Source organism: Osmerus eperlanus, chromosome 15, assembly GCF_963692335.1.
Source record: "Osmerus eperlanus chromosome 15, fOsmEpe2.1, whole genome shotgun sequence".
Taxonomy (NCBI): Eukaryota; Metazoa; Chordata; class Actinopteri; order Osmeriformes; family Osmeridae; genus Osmerus; species Osmerus eperlanus.
The window spans coordinates 5,825,802-5,845,304 of record NC_085032.1 but is presented as its reverse complement, the minus strand read 5'-3'; the positions used below and the strand labels follow the sequence as shown (position 1 = coordinate 5,845,304).

The 19,503-nt window shown below is 48.9% G+C and overlaps 1 protein-coding gene across 1 annotated transcript; it reads left to right on the top strand.

Moving 5' to 3' along the window:
- The first annotated feature begins 282 nt into the window (after window positions 1-282).
- waca (WW domain containing adaptor with coiled-coil a) lies at window positions 283-18,268 on the top strand. Its single transcript, XM_062479457.1, has 13 exons — window positions 283-551; window positions 735-765; window positions 1,775-1,967; window positions 6,023-6,111; window positions 7,600-7,715; window positions 8,399-8,514; window positions 10,892-11,137; window positions 14,601-14,723; window positions 15,223-15,371; window positions 15,506-15,627; window positions 16,292-16,484; window positions 16,614-16,741; window positions 16,919-18,268. Exons 1-13 carry the CDS (start codon window positions 511-513, stop codon window positions 16,986-16,988), a joined length of 1,617 nt encoding a protein of 538 aa, XP_062335441.1. The 5' UTR covers window positions 283-510; the 3' UTR covers window positions 16,989-18,268.
- The last annotated feature ends 1,235 nt before the right edge of the window (window positions 18,269-19,503 follow it).

The following is a 19,503-nucleotide window of genomic DNA, read 5'->3' as shown; positions in this document are numbered from 1 at the left end:
ATGTGAATATTCCATTTGTATCCAAAGTAACTAGTTTGTGTTTTACTTGTAACTATAGTCACAGTTCTAAATTAGTCAAATCATGCAAGTGGGACCTGGACTCTGCACTTATTTACCAGTACATTAAGTTATGTCTGTAACTGTCACAAACTTCAAAAGCTTCTGACTGCCCATCAAAAATATCGTTTTCTTATCAAACCCGGCCTTACGGTGAAGATCCTAATCTCAGGTCCCCAGGGGTTCTCAAAACTATTGATTGGGATTGTGTGTAGTCGGAGGGTCCTGTTGCAATAACCTGGCAACCTTGGTTGCAGCCTGTGCGCTTCACTTCTCTAGGGCATAGCTTGCTTGGTGTGTGCGAGTGAATGATGGACTGAGGGCGCTCTTCCGATTCCGAAGAGCATATTCAGAACTAAAGAAATAATAGACGGTTTCAGTTTGTTGAATACACAAAAGGGCGTATAGCAGTCCATCTTTCACATCCACTCTACACACACTAACACGGCATTGATGGTAATGTATGCAAGGAAACAACCGAGACTCAGCGATGGGTAAACAGCCTCTACTTACTCCGATTTTCCTTCTTTCCTGCTACGCTTTGACAATCCGCCATTTTTTATTGAAACCATAATAAGTACAAACTTAGCAGTCAATTCAGCTGTTGCAGGAATCTGCCAACTGTTTACACTGACAACGATGTATCATATCAATAACTATTTTATTTCTATTTGTAGGTGCGACCGAAGGGATTCTCAACCCTACCAGGTACTTCATAGCTCGCCACTAGCTGGCTAGCAACAAATAAGATTAAAATGGATACTCTAGCGCAGGCTTTTGAAAAGCACAACAGGCCTTGGTGCGTAAAATTATTCTAAAAGTAGGGAATTACTTTCGGGTATTGAAGGAAATGACAATGGTGTGTGTTTACTAACACGAAGGTTATGTTTCTTAGAGCATGTGAGTTTATTTGAACGTCGAATTCGAAAGATTGGACACGTTTATAGGCTAGTTTTATGAGAGCTAAAAGCAAGGCCTGATCTGTCAAAGCTAGCTGGCTAATGTTAGCAAGTTGACTAGTTTAGCGTAGCTACGACACAGAAAAGAGCAGAAAAATCAAGAACACAACATGCAATTTTACATTTATCAATTTCGGTCGTTTACATGGTTCTTTACTTATGTTCCGTGATGTGTTAACGGTCAGACCATAGCTATTCAGATATTTTTTTATATTGACACTAAACCTAATCAATAAAGAAATGTTGCCAATAGATTGCTAACGTTACGTTAAATGACATCAGATTATTAATTGTATTTATTCATAAAATCTGAAGTTGTGACATTTCTAGCTACTATTGCCAAACGAGGTTTGTAGAAAACTGATCTGAAGTAATTTGGGATTAGGTCGTTAGAATTACAATTGATCCTGATTGATAGCCTAGCTAGGTAGCCGAAGGCCAAACAGCGAGTTATTAACGTTAGCTTACTAATGCCAGTAATAATGGTGCAGTGTAACGTTATACAGCTGATCATGGTGTGTGGCGTAACAACCAGCAGTAAAGCATGACAAGTCATCCTTCGACTTGCTAGCTAAATTAACAGAAATGCATGACAAATCGAAGTGCAGCACACAAGCTTGGCTATATCCTATTTGTGTTATGCACATATTGAATGGCTTGATAAAATATGAAACCGGGAAAGAAATATACATGTAGAAATAGTCATCACTTAAGTTGATGGATTTGCATACCACAGATGGGTTTGATTTGTGTTTCAGACTCTCAAATACTCATCCAAGAGTCACCCAGGAGGTGATCACCGCCATGAGAAGATACGAGACTCGGCGGATGCCACCCCTCCCTGCAAGATGCTCCGGAGATCTGACAGTCCTGATAATAAACACCTCGACAGCACAGGGCACGGCAGAGCCAAGGCATTCCACACGCACCGGGCCAGAGAGAGAGATGGAGGTGAGGAACATCTGAAAGGCAATCAGATTTAGGGAGATGGGAATCTAATCGTAAGCTTGACAGATCTGCAAGGTTGTAGGTCTTTTTTTTTCTACCCGCTTTGGTTTTGCAAAGCAGTTGGAACGTGTTTTTCTGCAGAGCATTCGGTTGTATGTGGACACTTTCTGTAGACTCAAATCTGTATCAAACGCGGAATAACCTTTCTGTTAAATTATATAAAAGATCGCTATCTTTTGTACTTAAGGATGCAGATCGGTGCAATGTTTTGCCAGGCTGATTTCGTTTCACAAGGATTCTAATTATTCTGGGCCTGGGTATCCCTTTCTTACACTCACTGAAACACGCATACTAATGCAATACAAGTAGGGCTTGTTTTTGCTTAATTAATGTTGGGTAATGTGTATGGTTCCACCATGTATGCTAAACTTGACAAGGGACTGAAGAATGAATCAAATATATTTTCTGGGTTATGTATAAGGGCCTCAAATATATAAGTCCATTTGCTAATTGTGTAAACATTCACGTTTAACCACTAGGCTGTCTCGAGCACAATACTGATTAACAGACAATGAAAGGCAATACAGCTGCATCGACCTGGGAAATTCACCTGTGGTCTGTTATCGCTGATACCTCTGAGGGGATCATTTCCGTTTCAAGAATGATATTCAGTTGTCACCTGGGCTCTCCGTGCCCTTTCGGTAGCCATAGATACGGGTGTCTGGCAGGTGCAGGGAGGCTGTAGTGGTGCCCAAGGCCACAGCTGCTAACTGACCCCTGGCATGTGCACTCGCCAGGTACTGTGGGCAGAGACACCCTAGCACAATCTCTGCAACCACACACACACACACTGTGAGCAAACCCAGCCTTGCTATCTGGTCTTACTGCCTCCCAGGCTAATGGCACGTGTAGATATTAGAAGGTTGGGAAGGTCCCAGTAAGAGGCTAACTGATGGACCTTTCCTCAATTTGGCTCTCGTGCTTATCTATCGAGCCCTCTCAGATCAATATAGTGGTGGGGAGGGGACGGTGATTTGTTGTATTGAGCGCAGAGGAAGGTGCAGTGCACAAAGTGTGCCGATCATATTTCAAGTTCTGGGTTAGCATTTCAGCCCCTTTCAGAAAACGGTTGACATTGTGCCACTGTTGCTCTCGAGCTGGACAGTAGCTTCAGCATTGGGGTCGTCTGACATGCAACTTGACGAGACCACCACCCAAACCAGGCACAGTACGCAGACTGAAAGCGAGCAAAGCAGCCGTGCAGGCGGCCGGTGTTTCCACCAGCAAGTTCAGCCCGTTGATCTCGGGTCACATTTCGCGTCTTCTTATCCACGCAGCAGGGAAGAGGTCTGACTTGGATGCATGGGAAACATTCAGCCTGCCCCACGCGTCATATTTACCTGGCTGCAGCAGTCCTTACATCTCAGCATTCTACTCATGCACAAGTCGCCTAGTTCACGTCTTTCATGCCTAGCTCATGGCCTTTGTGTCTGTCTGATTTGGCCTCATTTGAGGAACACATCCGACCACCTTTGCTCCCTTCACCAGACATGTCAGGCATGGCAGCAGTGTGAAGGGACTCTTGTTTGTTGACTCTCAAACCGAGGTGTGAAGCGATGTTGACATGACCTCACAACCTCATAATGTCCAGAGTTTGGCAGATCTGGCCTTGTTTTTGGCCTCTTCAGCCCTCATCTGTCGTCCCCAGGGCCAGAGGAGAGGGTAATCCTTGTTGATTGATGTTAAACGCAGGCTTATTTTCAGGAACTGTTGTGTAGCCAACCTTGTTGGATCATAGGCTCGTTTTGCGCTCGTGATCCAATAAGATGCCTGACTTATGTAGCCTAGTTTAGTCGTTACAATGTCTTGCTGTCATCCTTAAATAATGGATAAATCACATGTTAATACCCGGAAACAAGTCAACATCAAGTAATCCTAAAAAGAGACGTAGGTCTACCGTCTCTGTGTAAACTCAGTATAAGGTAAAAGGGGGTGTAATATGTCAGGTCAGCTTTTTCCAAAGTGTGGTGGGTGCACGAGAGCCAAATTGTGATAGCGGAAATTAAGTCCTGCGGGGGGAAACCAAAAAGCCCTTGTTTACACCTGGCGTTCACGCGCGTCTCGGGCGATCCCATCCCCAGTGGCTAGCTCTGAGTGCGTCAGTTCACACCTGGCATCAGAATGCGTTTCCACGTGCCTCTCCAGTGACCACTTTGGGATCGTATCGCACGTCCCCTGCCACATATGCATGTAAACACGTACATCGCTTCCGTTTGCGAAGACCAAATGTGCCGTTTTAAACCGGCGGGAGCCGGTTGGTTGCTGTCGCCGAGGACTTAATCAGAGGACGTCGGTTTAGCGGGCTGCCCTTCACTGTGGCAGCCCTGTACTTATTATGCCTGTCCACCTGTGATCAGATCACCCATGAAGCATGTCGAGGCCAGGTGCTAACAGGGGGCTAAGTGTACAAACATGTCCAACTGGTTAACATGGGGGGGACTGACACGCAAAAACTTTCAGGTATTCATCGATTCGTCTGTCAGTAACGAGGGAGGAGATGGAAAGATGAAGTGAGAGAAGGGATCGTGGCCAGAGAAACGGAGGGAGAGGGGCCGGGAGAAACTGGAGAGAACAGGAGGAGGGTGAGGAGAGAGACTGGAAAGGGGGAATGGAGGAGGAGACCACAGCAGAGACCCATCATCAAGCCCAGGAGGCCTAAGAGACAGGGAGAGGGAGCCACCACACTGGGACAAGGAGAAAACACGACAACGTCTATTTGAGTGTAGAGCTTGGGGGTTCACGTGTACCGGGGGACACCGATTTCTAAACTTCTGTGGTGAAGCGGTTGCTCACGGTTGTCTCAAGCCTGGCTGGTGTGGAACTTTGTTGCAGGGCTGTAAGTGTGCTTGAATGTTGAATAGCCTATTGTTGATTGCCTCAACACTGTTTTGGCTGTTCGGAGCATTTTCCTCTCTTTTGCATATAATTAAACTTGTGATGTAGAAGAGTAAACAATTGTGAACCGCTGGGATAGGTGATGGTCCGAGCTAAACTGACCGACTCATGTTTGACAAAGATCATTTTCCAAAACCCCTCGCTTCCCCTCAAGCTTTTACTGTGGAGATCGGACCCAAACGCTTTCTCCCCCCCCCCCCCCCCCCCCGAGTTCATACACTTGATTCGTTCGCATATCGTCCCTTTAGTAATACACAAGCAGATGCTGGTGCTTGCTGTCCACCTCAGAATGTGACCTGCTGATTCACGGTGACAGCCCCATCAGTGAAGACGACCGAGCCAGGTCATCTGGCAGCCACTCTGTAGGCAAGCTGGAACCATAACCTAGCAATCCATAAAGGAGAGGGGAAGGTCGATGGGGCCAGTTCCTCGTTTCTAAAACCTCCATGAAGGTTGCGGCGTCGTATTCAGTTTCATCTGTCCTGGCAGTAGGACTTTGTTACAGAGCACTACAGGGTTTATTATTATTTTTTGTTGGTACTTTTTAAGCTATCTGTAACTTTGCCAATCTCTTCTGCAGTTGGACTAGATCGATAAATAATTTTCCTGCCCGGTGTGGTGGCCAGCTGTACTTGGATTGATGCTGTGGGTCAGATGTCAGCCACAAATCAAATGCAAAGCGTCAAAACCACGACAGGATTGGTTGTGGAATCCTTTGGTTCACGCAAGCTAAATAATGCAACGTTTTTATCCCAACAGGTACTTTACGGGCACTGTGTTAGTCCAAAACGGACAGGGATGTTATTCTATTAAAGCTGACAGTGGACACATCCTCCTGGCCATCGCATCTCTCCAGATTCAAAAAGTGCCTCGCATCTCTGTCGGCCAAATTAGGATTGAGAAGGCAAACGCAACGTAGACTTGACTCGTCCATTCCTGCTGTGAGGGGGGGGGGGGGTCTGTCTGGTGGTCTACCTGTCTGCGCCAGCGCGCATGGAGGTTCCTCCGTAGACGCTGACGTGTGTGGGGCGGGAATGTGTTTTGCAGGTCCCTGTTATTTGTGGTGACGGCGGCCTTGTTTTCTTGTCTCTGTTCTCTTTCAGGGACCAGTTATTCTCCACAGGAGAACTCGCACAACCACAGCACCCACCACAGCTCTCACTCAAACCCCAGCAGCAAGTCCACAGACACAGTAAGTATGCCTCTTCTCTCTCCTGTCCCCGCTAAATATAGAACCGTTCCATTCTGGTTATGTCTGGGATTGGGTTCAAAACCTTGGAAGACCTTCTCCCCCTGGTTCGAAACCTATTTCGGTCGGCATTTGAGGTCGAAGAGACCTTGGTCAGGTCATACCTAAAATGTCTGAACGTTCTGCTTTTTTTCCCCCCCTTCAATTTCTACGTCTTCGCTTTGAGAAGATGGGGTTGACCTGACCTGTTTATGTAAGGTTGTTACCCATCCTATGTGGGTTCATGTTGGGATTAGGAAACTAAAGATCTCCCCTGTGGCCAATTTATATATTTTTTTCTGTTAATTGTCGGTCATGATTTTGGTCAAACAGCCTTTCAGGTTGGCGCAGGGTAGCGACTGGCCTGTCCTCCTTCAGTCAGTGATGAGATGTTAAGCTGATTTCAGTGATGTTGCTCAAACACTGCTTACCAAAAAACTGAGACTGAAGACGGCCGTGCTTCCTGCTAGCTACGCTAACCTGGTTTTGGATCTGCATGAAAGCGATCAGCAGCTGATTAGCAGGCCTTGCTAGGCACTCTTAAACCAATCACAGCGCCGGAATGTGATCTTAACGGTTCAGATGGGAAACATGTTCTCTCTGCATGGGTCCAATTAGGCTAACAGGTTTTGCCTCAAGTTTGGGGCAGCACCTGAAGTGCAGTTTGATTGCTACACTGACTACTTGTTATTAAACGTTAGAGAACCTAGAGGCTTACGCACTTGAAAAATCAATCCGGAAAATGTTTGTCCTCGTATTTAGGACTCGGCACATTAACAGTTACAACCGCATTGTGAGGGTTGCATGGTTGTGTTGGCCTCAAGTTAGCTTTGAGGATGCTAGCCTGCTGTGTCGTTGAACCCCCTCAGTGACGGACTCACAGGCGCCAGTTGAACATCACACCTGTACTTCCCTGCAGCCTTCACTGATGTGAACCAACCTTCAGAGAGATGGCTGTGCGCTTTAGCCCACAGATTTGAGTTGCATGCTCTTGCATCAGGCTTCTCCCCGTCTTTGTCCCCTCTCTCTCTCTTCATCTCTCCCTCTCTCTCTCTCTCTTCATCTCTCCCTCTCTCTCTCTCTTCATCTCTCCCTCTCTCTCTCTCTCTCTCTTCATCTCTCCCTCCCTCTCCTTTTTCTGCAGGCTTGTTCTTTTTCTCTGGTTCTGCCACAATTGATCATTTAAAATTGTCACTCGCCTCTCGTACCTCACTGTACCTTGCCCCGTCTTCATGTAGATTAGCCTAATTAGAGTCTCAGAAGGAAGTTCTCTCTACTGTGAAAGTTCGGATGCGATGTGCACCAGTACTGCAGCAGCTTATATCCTTACCCTGCACTCGGTCTAGATGCACAAGCTCCTCTATACCTTTTTGTCTATGTGCTGTTTATGAAAAATGAACTGTGTGTGTGTGTACATGACTGACCCAGCCCTGTCCTCCTGTCCCCCCTCAGCCCTACGAGCCTGGAGATGACTGGTCGGAGCACATCAGCTCGTCTGGGAAGAAGTACTACTACAACTGCAGAACGGAGGTGTCCCAGTGGGAGAAACCCAAAGAGTGGCTGGAGAGGTGAGCCCCCGCGCCGCGCCTCCACACCGCGCCTCGTCCACCCTCTGCTGGGAATGTTTGGGGGGGAACGATGACACGCACTCGTGTTGAGCCGTACGGTTGCGTATTCAAGCAAGCCGAGCGATTCGTCGGACCGGTCCTATTACATTTTGCAGATAAAGATGTAGCTTAAGTTGTGTGAAACACAATGTTCTTAGTGTCACTGTTCTCAACAAGCCAGCCCAACGACGCAACTGGCAACATGCTGTCTGCCTATCCCATCCCCCAAAGATAAGCACTCTGCTCAAGCTGGGAGCCACGCTAAGCTAACTCGTTGCAAAATGGCTAGCTGTTTGTTTGTTTGTTTGTTTTTTATATGCTGCTACAAAGACAACCCAAAAGCTCCATCTTTGTTTAAAGTCCAGAAGGATCATACTTTTGATTTTTGATTGAGTTCTTTTTTAGGCTTTATTTACAAAAAAGAAGTAAATCAAGGAAAAGATCTCGACATTTCAACGTAATTTTTTTTTGCTGTATTGAAAACATACCGAACTGGAACACCATAGTTATTGTATCGAGGCGAACCATGAGTTCAGTGTACCGTTGTTACCCCCTCCCTCCCCCCCTCAGTAAGTCACATGGTCCCAGGATGCGTGAGTGTCTTTGCTTCCAGCCTGACTGATGGGTTGTGTGTGAATCCACAGAGAGCAGAGGCAGAAAGAGACGGCTAAGACTGCAGTCGTCAACAGCTTCCCCAAAGACAGAGACTACAGACGGGAGGCCATGCAGGCCTCGGCCGCCTCTGGCTTCACTGGAGCCAGTAAGTGATCCAGCTGTATTTCTCTTTTTGTGTATGTATATATATATTATTTATTTGTTGAAGGTATGCCTTTTCCAAGGAGCTTTCTTTCATACATCCCGGTTGTCTGGGATACTGGCTCATCTCAAAATACGCACAGCAGCTAGATGTATTTTTATTTATTTTTTTACAGCTTTATTTTGTTTTGGCCATGTTTTCTTACTGATTCACTCGATGGGGAACAAGGGTCTGTTGTAGAGTCTTACCTCAGGATGGTGTCTCCACGGTGGGATACCGTCCACCGCTTCAGACTGAAGCCCCACCCGGCATCGGCGGCACTAGGGAGGGGCTAGCAGGTTCCCAAGAAAGACCAAAGCACCCCGATAGCACCACATAGTCTGACACGGAGCAGTCCGCTGATGCGTTTGCCGTGGATGCAGAGACGGCAGCTAGCACAACTGCAGTTCCATCAAATTAGCATCAAGAGTGGCCAAGTTTTGCTAATTTATTGATAGTACTCATATATAATGTATATATATCATTGCGCAGATCCCCCTGTCAATGACCTAGCACCCCCTCAGAACCTGCATTAAAAATGATCTGGCGCCACCGGGGCCTGGGCTGCTCCATACAACTTGTCCTGGCCCAGTCTGATCTGTGGCTTGTGGAAGCTGCTAAGCTAAAGACCGAGACGCAACGTTGCTTACATTCACATTTAGTCATTTAGCAGACGCTCTTATCCAGAGGGACTTACAGTAAGTACAGGGACATTCCCCCGAGGCAAGTAGGGTGAAGTGCCTTGCCCAAGGACACAACGTCATTTGACACGGCCGGGAATCGAACCAGCAACCTTCTGATTACTAGCCTGATTCTCTAACCGCTCAGCCATCTGACTCCCTGCTTCATTTCTATAGACGTAAAGGTTTAGGATGCCTTTTTGTTGAGCTGTTGTTCAATGGCTATATGTTTCTGTCAAGAATACACTTGCACATTGATATTTGAATTGCTAGACCTAATCCTTAATACTGTAGTATATTATGCCAAAATGCTAGATTCCTAGCTTACAACAGGAATATTGAATTCAGTTTGTCTCAGTGTTGCCCCAGTGTTGATTATTTTTGCTTTCCATGCACAGGGTTTAGCCTGGGTGTTTGAGTGGCTCTTGTGCCATGACTATAAAATCCTCAGGGACAAGAGGATGGTCTGTAGGCTAGTGATGGAGCCTGTGTGTCTTAGTGTGTGTGACGAGCAGAGAAGGAGCGCTGCGGTACAGCAGAGAGAGAGGGGAAGAGAGAGGTGTGACTGGGGCAGATGAGCGACAGGGGGAACATGGGCCGTCACACTGGGCCTGATGGATGTGTTCTGGGAAAGACTGCATCGCAGCAGCACCCCAGCCCCTGGCTCTCACACTGCCCATACACTGCTGTTAACCCTGCACCTCCCCAGTCACTGTTAACCCTGCACCTCCCCAGTCACTGTTAACCCTGCACCTCCCCAGTCACTGTTAACCCTGCACCTCCCCAGTCACTGTTAACCCTGCACCTCCCCAGTCACTGTTAACCCTGCACCTCCCCAGTCACTGTTAACCCTGCACCTCCCCAGTCACTGTTAACCCTGCACCTCCCCAGTCACTGTTAACCCTGCACCTCCCCAGTCACTGTTAACCCTGCACCTCCCCAGTCACTGTTAACCCTGCACCTCCCCAGTCACTGTTAACCCTGCACCTCCCCAGTCACTGTTAACCCTGCACCTCCCCAGTCACTGTTAACCCTGCACCTCCCCAGTCACTGTTAACCCTGCACCTCCCCAGTCACTGTTAACCCTGCACCTCCCCAGTCACTGTTAACCCTGCACCTCCCCAGTCACTGTTAACCTTGAAAATCATGTCAGCTAACACCAGCAAACTGATGTTAGTTTTAAATCTCATCCATATTAACTAACATCAGTTTGCTATGGATGAGATTTAAAACTAACATCAGTTTGCTTGCTCAGTCTTGTCTGTCTGTGGCTCAATGATCCAGGTCGCTGTACGAAGGGGGAAATGCGGCAGGTGTCATGCTCAGGACCCTAGGAAATGCAGTGGTTTTCCGCAAGTCATAAATATACATATGCCAACGTGTTCGCCGCCATCTTGAGTTGCACTAAGTGATGGAGCCATGAATCTCTCAAGAAATAATACAACCTCTTTGAGCTGCACTAAGCACTGGAGCCATGGATCTTACAAGGCACCAGTGGGCACAGCAATAGTGCATAGAGTAATGTTGACATTTAGTAATTTGCGGGAGTTGTATTGGTGAGCGGTGGAAGATTTCATCCATCCTTTACTACCCAGACAATACAATAACATGGCTTCCTCCTTCTCTCTCCTCCCCTCTCTCTCCTTCTTCCGTTCCTCCAGAGTCCGGCCAGGTGGACAAGCCAGCGGCGGTGCCCCCCTCCCAGCTGTCGTCGTCGGGGCCGGGCCTGAATCCGGCCGGGCCCCCCAGCTCGTCCTCGGCCCCCACCGTCCCCGTGTCCCCCGTGCTGCAGTCCCCCACCCCGCCCCTGCTCCAGGACCCCACCCTGCTCCGCCAGCTCCTCCCCGCCCTCCAGACGGCCCTGCAGCTCAACAACGCCAGCGTGGACATGGCCAAGATCAACGAGGGTGAGGGCTCGTGGGAGTTGTAGTCTTTTTTGTAGTTCTCGGAACGAGAACGCGTCTTGATTTCTAGCATTTCTCTTTTTGCGCCGTTGAGCTACTTGTCATGTGATCTCATCTTTCTCGCCCTCCCTCCTTCCGAGTCTCTGCTTGTGTCTGTCTTCTCTTAACCAGTGGTGTGTTTTGGTGGTTGTTGTTGTGTAGCTAGCACTCGATTCTTAAGACTTGGCTGGCCTTTCCGCAGAGCCGCACGCACAACCAAACCGCAGCCCTGCCCTTATTCAATATGCACCAGTGACAGGCCATGCGGAAACTACCGTGTCTCTCTCTGTCTGGGCCAGCCCAGTCACCCTGTCTGATGGCTGTTTTATGAGCCAGCGCGCTCTGTTGCAGTGCCTAAGTAGACACTGCAGAGCAGCACCGTGGCTCTGCCACACTGCCAGGGAAGGGGGGATAAGTTAGACACGGCTTATTGCCTGGACACACTGGGCTGTACTGTAAAGACTTGCAAAGGCTGTCTTCTTCTCAACATGCATGTTCACTTTCAACCCTCGTGGTTTTCGCTTGGGTTGGATCAGCGCTAGAGTCAACTAAATGAAGGCCAGGCTTCTTTAGATAAGGTTTTGATGAACACTCCGGCCTAAGGTTTCTGTAGTCGCTGGATGGGTTTGGTCAGGTACAGCGTAAGTGGTAGCAACCTGTGGTGTTCTGTAGTAGTTCCGTGTGGGATTGTTTTGGCCAGTAACTCCAGACCTGTATACCAGTACCAGATAATTGCTGTCCTGCTGGGGCTGTGTTACGAGTCATCTCGCTCCCTGCTCCGGTAGGGAGAGGAAACCCACCAGGTCACAGCTATTCTGAGGCAGCAGGGAGGTCCAAATTCTGACAGGATCGAGTCCTTATTACCGGTTGTGTCTGTAATACTAGTCTCTCGTATGTTTTCCTTACCCTGCTACTTCCTGTTTGGTGGCCAGTCAGAATAACACTAGGCATCAAATGCAATTCATGAAATGAGTTGCGATTTTGCTGGGTTTTATTTTGTCTCGACGAGCAACCTTGTTAGCTATAACAACAACTGAGTATCGCTTCCTTATGTCCTTGATGGAGTTGTGGACCATCTTCTCCAATTTCCTTTTTGGAAGCGCTTTCCAGCTCAATGCGAGATGAGAATCCGGTGTGTTTGTCCTGCTGACTGCACAGTCGGGACCTTGAGAGGCCAAGGAGTAATACTCACTTCTCTGAATGTTTGGGGGAACGTCACTGAGGGCTGCTGTGTCAGTTGCGTATGGAACGGGGGTGGGTACAGACGACTGGAAAAGACGTGGCACGCCTGGTCCAGAATACTGATCCAGGCAGAAGAGTGCGGTGATGTGAGTCATCATAGGGACCCGTCCGTTTTTAGTCTTCTGTATTCGAAGATGAATAGTAAGAGCAGTCGTTTTTGTTTCCCCCCCCCCCTCCCATACCTCCTTAGTGTTCCTTAGCAAGAACCTGTCGTCATTTAACAAGTCAGTAAGAGCTATTTGTTAGCCTTTGCATACTTTTCCCGAAACGTTGTGGCCTTCACTAGAAACGCTTTATTGATCCTGGCTCTGGGATGTTCCTGTCAGCGGGAAGGTGTAAGGTTCCTCTGGTTCCTCTGCTTAGTGTTGGATTGGGTTTGAGGTGGAGTTTTCCATCCCTGTTGGCTTTGCTCTCCAGGCTAAGGCCTAATCCCAATACTCTCTCACCCTTACCCCTAGCCCTTAGTTTTGCGCGTTCACGTGAGAGTAAGTGGTGTCCCAATACTCTCTTTGACCGAGGGCTAGGGCTAATAAGCAAGCCGGTATACACCCCTTAAAACCAACCAAGAGGTATGTGAATAGTGCGCTACATGCAACAATGGCGGACAGATCATCCAGAGTCCCATAAATGTTATATTTCTGGCTTAAAATAATTTCATAGGGCTATGTAGCTCTTACCCCTCAGTTTCGAGACACAAGGGCTAGGGGTAAACTAAGGGCTAGGGGTGAGGGGTAGGGGTAAGACAGAGTATTGGGATTCAACCTAACAGTCAGCCATCAAGGCTCCTGGATTCTCCTTTCTTGGGCACATCAGTAAAAAGTATTTTGAGGGGGTTTTCGTCACTTTTGCCTGGCTTGTGTGGAAACAATGGATGCTTGGAACCAAAGACTTAAATATGTGTATTTGGTCAGTATTATTCTGTAGCTCGGAACATCCTTCCTGGTTTTTGGTCGGCTGACCAGTGGGCTAGGTGCTGTCCTGTGGGCTAGGTGCTGTCCTGTGGGCTAGGTTCTGTCCTGTGGGCTAGGTGCTGTCCTGTGGGCTAGGTTCTGTCCTGTGGGCTAGGTGATGTCCTGTGGGCTAGGTGATGTCCTGTGGGCTAGGTGATGTCCTGTGGGCTAGGTTCTGTCCTGTGGGCTAGGTGCTGTCCTGTGGGCTAGGTGCTGTCCTGTGGGCTAGGTGCTGTCTAGTGGGCTAGGTGCTGTCTAGTGGGCTAGGTGCTGTCCTGTGGGCTAGGTGCTGTCCTGTGGGCTAGGTGCTGTCCTGTGGTCTAGGTGCTGTCCTGTGGGCTAGGTGCTGTCCTGTGGGCTAGGTGCTGTCCTGTGGTCTAGGTGCTGTCCTGTGGTCTAGGTGCTGTCCTGTGGGCTAGGTGCTGTCCTGTGGGCTAGGTGCTGTCCTGTGGGCTAGGTGCTGTCCTGTGGGCTAGGTGCTGTCTAGTGGGCTAGGTGCTGTCTAGTGGGCTAGGTGCTGTCCTGTGGGCTAGGTGCTGTCCTGTGGGCTAGGTGCTGTCCTGTGGTCTAGGTGCTGTCCTGTGGTCTAGGTGCTGTCCTGTGGGCTAGGTGCTGTCCTGTGGGCTAGGTGCTGTCCTGTGGTCTAGGTGCTGTCCTGTGGTCTAGGTGCTGTCCTGTGGGCTAGGTGCTGTCCTGTGGTCTAGGTGCTGTCTAGTGGGCTAGGTGCTGTCCTGTGGGCTAGGTGCTGTCCTGTGGGCTAGGTGCTGTCCTGTGGGCTAGGTGCTGTCCTGTGGGCTAGGTGCTGTCCTGTGGGCTAGGTGCTGTCCTGTGGGCTAGGTTCTGTCCTGTGGGCTAGGTGCTGTCCTGTGGGCTAGGTGCTGTCTAGTGGACTGTGCCCAGTGTTGTCTGAGCAGGACCAGGCTATCTCTGGTAGAGCAGGACCACTGAACTGGTCTGCTGTCACAAGGATCACTAGCTGTGTTGTCCAGAACCCTCCTCTAGACCCCTCCTCCTAGACTCTGGAAGCAATGGACTTGGAGGAAGATGGTTTGAATTCCATCAAAGTCATGAGGCCAGATAGAGACGTGTGGTTGTAAAGTTCAGGACCGGGCCACGACCCAGCCCTGAGCTAACCCATCTCAGTTTCTCTCCCTCTCTCTATGTGATTGTATAGTGGCTTGTTTCTTTATTCTCCCCCTCTGAACTCACCCGGCGTGTCTCCATCTCCCTCCCAGTCCTCACAGCAGCAGTGACCCAGGCGTCGTTACAGTCCATGCTCCACAAGATCCTCACGGCCGGCCCGTCGGCCTTCAACATCACCACCCTCCTCTCCCAGGCCGCCCAGCTCTCCAGCCAAGGTAGGTTACCCCCCCCGGCCCCTCGCCTGCGTGTAGGCATCCCCGTTCACTCTCGACCCCCTAACCCGACTCCCTCCCAATACCTGACCCTAACCCAAAGGGGAGAGACACTTCTGTTTGCGTACCTGAATGAGCGGCTCGCTCTTCTGTCCGTGTCGTCACGGTGCGTGTTGGGTGTTCGACAATCCTGACCGCCTGATGTCGGAGCACTGGGATTCTGATGGACTACACATGCAAAATGTGTGTCGGTTGTATTAAACGCTGGGTTCCCACGGTCATGAAAAAACCTGGAAAGTAAGGGAGGGGGAAATCACAACTCGTATGCAAAATAAGTACAAAAAAAAATCCCAAGATTCCCTGAAAGGGTTCCCACAGGCCTTGAAAATCCTTGCAAGTTGGCCGAATCTAGACGGGTCAAATAAGGCCTTTTATTATTTTTAACTTTGCCGTTTATTCTCCTTCTGTCCCACCTATGTGCACACCCCCCCCCCCCCAACAGCCCAGCAGTCCAACCAGTCCCCCATGTCGTTAACGTCGGACGCCTCGTCGCCCCGCTCCTACGTGTCGCCCCGGATCAGCACGCCACAGAGCAACGCCGGGCCCCTCAAGCCCCTGCTCTCCACGCCGCCCGTCATCACCCAGACCAAGGTAGGGCCGACCACCTCCGGAACCTTCCGCGTCCGGCCCAGAACATCTCTCTCACACCTGACACCTGTTGCATTCCAGAACAGTCCTTCCCTTGTGTGTGTGTGCACGCTGACAGTCTCCTCCCTGTGTTCCAGGCGAGCACGCCGATGACTAAGCAGGGCGCGGCGCCCCAGCACTCCCCACAGCAGCCCCTCCCCAGCGACAAGCCCCACGGCCACGACACCACCGCCTCCCCCCGCACCCTCCAGCGCCAGGGGTGAGCCAGCGACACGCGCAGCTCACTTTGACCTCGTCTACAACATGGGTCTCCGGAGGTTTCCACGGCACTATTTCCAGTTGATGTGGAGTTTGGGGAAAGTTTCAAATGCCAACACATGATGAGTCAACGTTAACTTGTCACACTGTCGGCTTCCCGTGAAATGGGATGCTGTGGTGCCACCTGCTGGCAGAGTTACGAATAACATGCCATTCTACCTTGACTCAGTCTAGTGCCCGTGATGTAGCCAGGGATCAAGATGTCGGTTAACTGAATTGGTGTGTGTGTGTTTGCACACAAGGGACGCATTCAGCAATGCAGGCAGAGTTTATCTATAATAGTGCGGTGCCCTTTGGCAGCTTGTGTGATTCATGGCGCCATCGCTTCGTAGCTGCTCACGGTGGTTGGATTTCTCATGGCTCCATGGCTTAGTCTCTTACTCAGCATGGCAGCGAAGGCGTTTTCTATATTTATGATAACCTAGCCACAGACGCACACAAATGCCTGGATTTACAGTTTGATTCTCAACACAAGTCGGCAGGATTTAAAGTCCCCTCTCTCTCTCACTTTCTCTATCTATCTCTCTCGCTCTCTCGCTCGCTCTCGCTCGCTCTCTCTCGCTCTCTCTCGCTCTCTCTCTCTCTGCCCTCTGTGTGTCCCCCAGGAGCCAGAGGAGTCCCTCCCCGGCCCCCAACCACGTCACCCCCGGCGGTGGCAGCGCCCCCCTCTCCGCCTCCGCCCCCCCCAGCGCCTCCGCCCGGCCCTCCTGTTCCTTCACTCCCACCCTCGCGGCCCACTTCAACGAGAATCTCATCAAGCATGTCCAGGGCTGGCCCGCCGACCACGCGGAGAAGCAGGTACGACACCCCACCCCCATTAGGAGAGAACAAACTAGCCTGCTTGTTTCCTGTGTACGCGGCTCACGATGACCCCTTCTCATCGCCTGAGGACGGAAGAGTGACCCACGCTCCGTGTGTGTGTTGCAGGCGTCCAGGCTACGCGAGGAGGCCCACACCATGGGCAGTATCTACATGTCCGAAAACTGCACCGAGCTCAAAAACCTCCGCTCCTTAGTCAGAGTCTGTGAAATCCAAGCGACGTTGCGCGAGCAGAGGTAGACGTCTCCTTTAACTTCCCCCCCCCCCCAGCCCAAACAGATGGTTTTACTGGGGGGCTATGGCACGTTTAGACAAGGCTAGCCAGATACATAATGGGTCTCCTCATGCCATGCAATTATGTCATTGTCTGCCCTGACAGGCTAATTCACAGGTTGTCTCTTTCTCTCCCCTAGGATACTATTTTTGAGACAGCAAATTAAAGAACTTGAAAAGTTGAAGAATCAGAATTCCTTCATGGTTTGAGAACTCGGGGTTTGACGTTGAAGAGGAGGAGGAAGGGGAAGGAAGACCCATTGCACATGGTTGGAAGAACCGGTTGGAGAACTGTCATTGAGTTGTTCAGTTCCCCCCCCCCCCCCCCTACCCCCCAGTCTTAACACTTAGGAGCTGCGCTCGGGTCAGCTTTGGACCGTTGGGCTGGGCCGGGCGGGGCCTAGAGGGGGGGAGGGAGAGCGGTTGAGGGGTTAGGGGAGGAGGGTTCATTTACAAGACACGGTATTGTAAAAAAAACCTTCCCCCTAGTGGGGAAAAAAAATGTAGATTTCTTGTAGATGTTATCTATGTTGTAAATATGTTTTGTAGATTGAAGCCATGGAAAGCCATGCCTATCAAAAGCTTTTGACATCCAGACTAATCAGCACCCCAAGTCGGCTGCCCTCGAGTAGCCTCCTTCATGTTAACTACAAGTTTTTTTTCTTTTCGGTTTTGGTATCTCGTTTTCAATAGATCGAAGAACCACTGCCATGAGCATGTGTATGACCTGCATGGACATGGTGGGAGGTGTTATCTGGAAGAAGGAAGGGGGGGGGGGGGGGGGGGAATAAAATACAAAAAACACAACAACAAAAAAAGTCATAAATCAAAAACATACACCCCGGTATCATTTTTCTTCTTCTTCTCTGCTCCTCTGTATTGGTGTCTGGATCATCTGGTTAGGTTCTGTTGGCTCTGGTTTCCACCCCTGACCGATCAGCAGTGGTCACCACCGCAGACCCATTCCGACAGGTTGGTCATGTCCGGCCGCAATGGTTCATAGATCTATTCACAGCTCCCAGTGACCCTGCATTTCCTGACCGTAACAACAAACTTAAAAAAAAAAACCTGTGCCTGGTGGTGTGATGGAGTGAGTGACTGATTTTGGAAAAAGAAGAGAGGAACTCGATGGTGTGCTTTGAGATCAAGGACCATTCCCACTGCTAGCCCCTCTGGCCCCGCCCCCCACCCAGTGGCAAGCCCGCCCCTTAAGGGGAGGATGACAACAGTTGCGTTGTCACTTTAAAACCCTTCTCTTTCTCTCTGAAAACGTTCCATTTTTTCCCCTTTTTTTTCTGAGAACTGTACTTTTTAACTCCTAGTGGCACCTTTGTGTCTACCCAGAGTTCATTCCTGTGTACAGTTGCTAAATATTGGAGTTTAAAGAAGTTGGAAGAAAAAGAAAAAAAAATGTTTTATTAAAAGTTGCAGTGATCACTAGTATATCAGAATATGTTGTATTCATAAATTATTGCTACACGTTTTCCTTTGCACCCTGTTGGGATGGAGTTGAGTGCTACTGGGGAAAACAGAGGTTCAGGGCACAGCTGAGAGGGGCGGAGTCAGACATTGGTGAACCTGCACACCTGGGTCAGAGCAGGGCAAGGAGAGGTCAAATGTGAAATGTATGTATTGTAATAAACATGCTCAACTCAAAGCAAGCACTGGTTATTATTTTCTTGGAGTTCGCTGTTTAGGTCTCGTTTATACACTAGTGCCTTGTTGAGCATCTTAAATTGTCACAACCAGACATGAGTTTATCACCACTTCCCTTTTTCTTTCTTTTTTTGGGGGGCCAACAAAATATTTTCAAGTACCAGGCATAGGGATCTGTTGCTTGTCATAATTACAGCCCCACATGAGTTGAGGGGTGTTCCTATAGACGAGAAACAAGTTAGCCAGCTAACTTGCCAAAAAAGTACTCATTACTCTTCAAAAAGAAAATTGAGCATAATTGACCACTGAACAATTCCAATGACCCATATTCAAGTTTTTCTTTGCCAAAAACTATACATCATCGAGGAATATTTAATTGGTTTGCAAATTAAGTTGCCTTGCTGGAATGGTGTTTGTCTGGAACACGTATCTGCAGCGGTGGCCTATAAGCTGCAGAGAAGCTGGGTTCTCCACTGTTTGAGTCTAACAGAACAACACCATAAACCGTCAAGATGACCACGTTGTTGCTTTGTAAATTGTTTCTTGAAGTATATTGGAAAAAAACGAATAAAAGATGCCTCTGCGGTTTGTGATTTTGTTTGTCCTTTGTTTGGCTTGTGCAGGGAGCTCAGGCAGAATGATTTCAACCTGGGTTTAGTTGATGGAAGACTTCTCTGAAGGGTTATCGTGAAAATAATTTCACATATGCAGAAGAAAAGTATGTTCTAATATACAGCTAACTTTAGTCTTAGTACACTAGGTCTGTTGGATTCTGATGGATTTAATTACATGCATTACATTGTTAAAAAATATAGTTGTTTTTATTCTCTGTACAGTGCGAGATGCATTTTGAAAACATGGATCAGATTTTGCCTGCTGGTCTCACAGGGATGGCACACTTGTGTGCTGGACAATATTGCTGGTATTAATTTTCATCACTAGAGTGTGCTATCGCCCCTATAAAAAAAAAGTATTAAAATCTTGAAATCCCAATCTGAGTTTTACCAATTATACTGACAGAAAAACTAACTTCAAACCCCACTTCAATCACTGTTCAGATTTGGATCTT

Bases quoted from the DNA above. Each gene is read 5' to 3' on its own strand.
- waca (XM_062479457.1), top strand. From the start codon at position 511: ATGGTAATGTATGCAAGGAAACAACCGAGACTCAGCGATGG. The intron at 552-734 runs GTAAACAGCCTC...TTCTATTTGTAG, and splicing joins CAACCGAGACTCAGCGATGG to GTGCGACCGAAGGGATTCTC. The intron at 11,138-14,600 runs GTGAGGGCTCGT...TCTCCCTCCCAG, and splicing joins CATGGCCAAGATCAACGAGG to TCCTCACAGCAGCAGTGACC.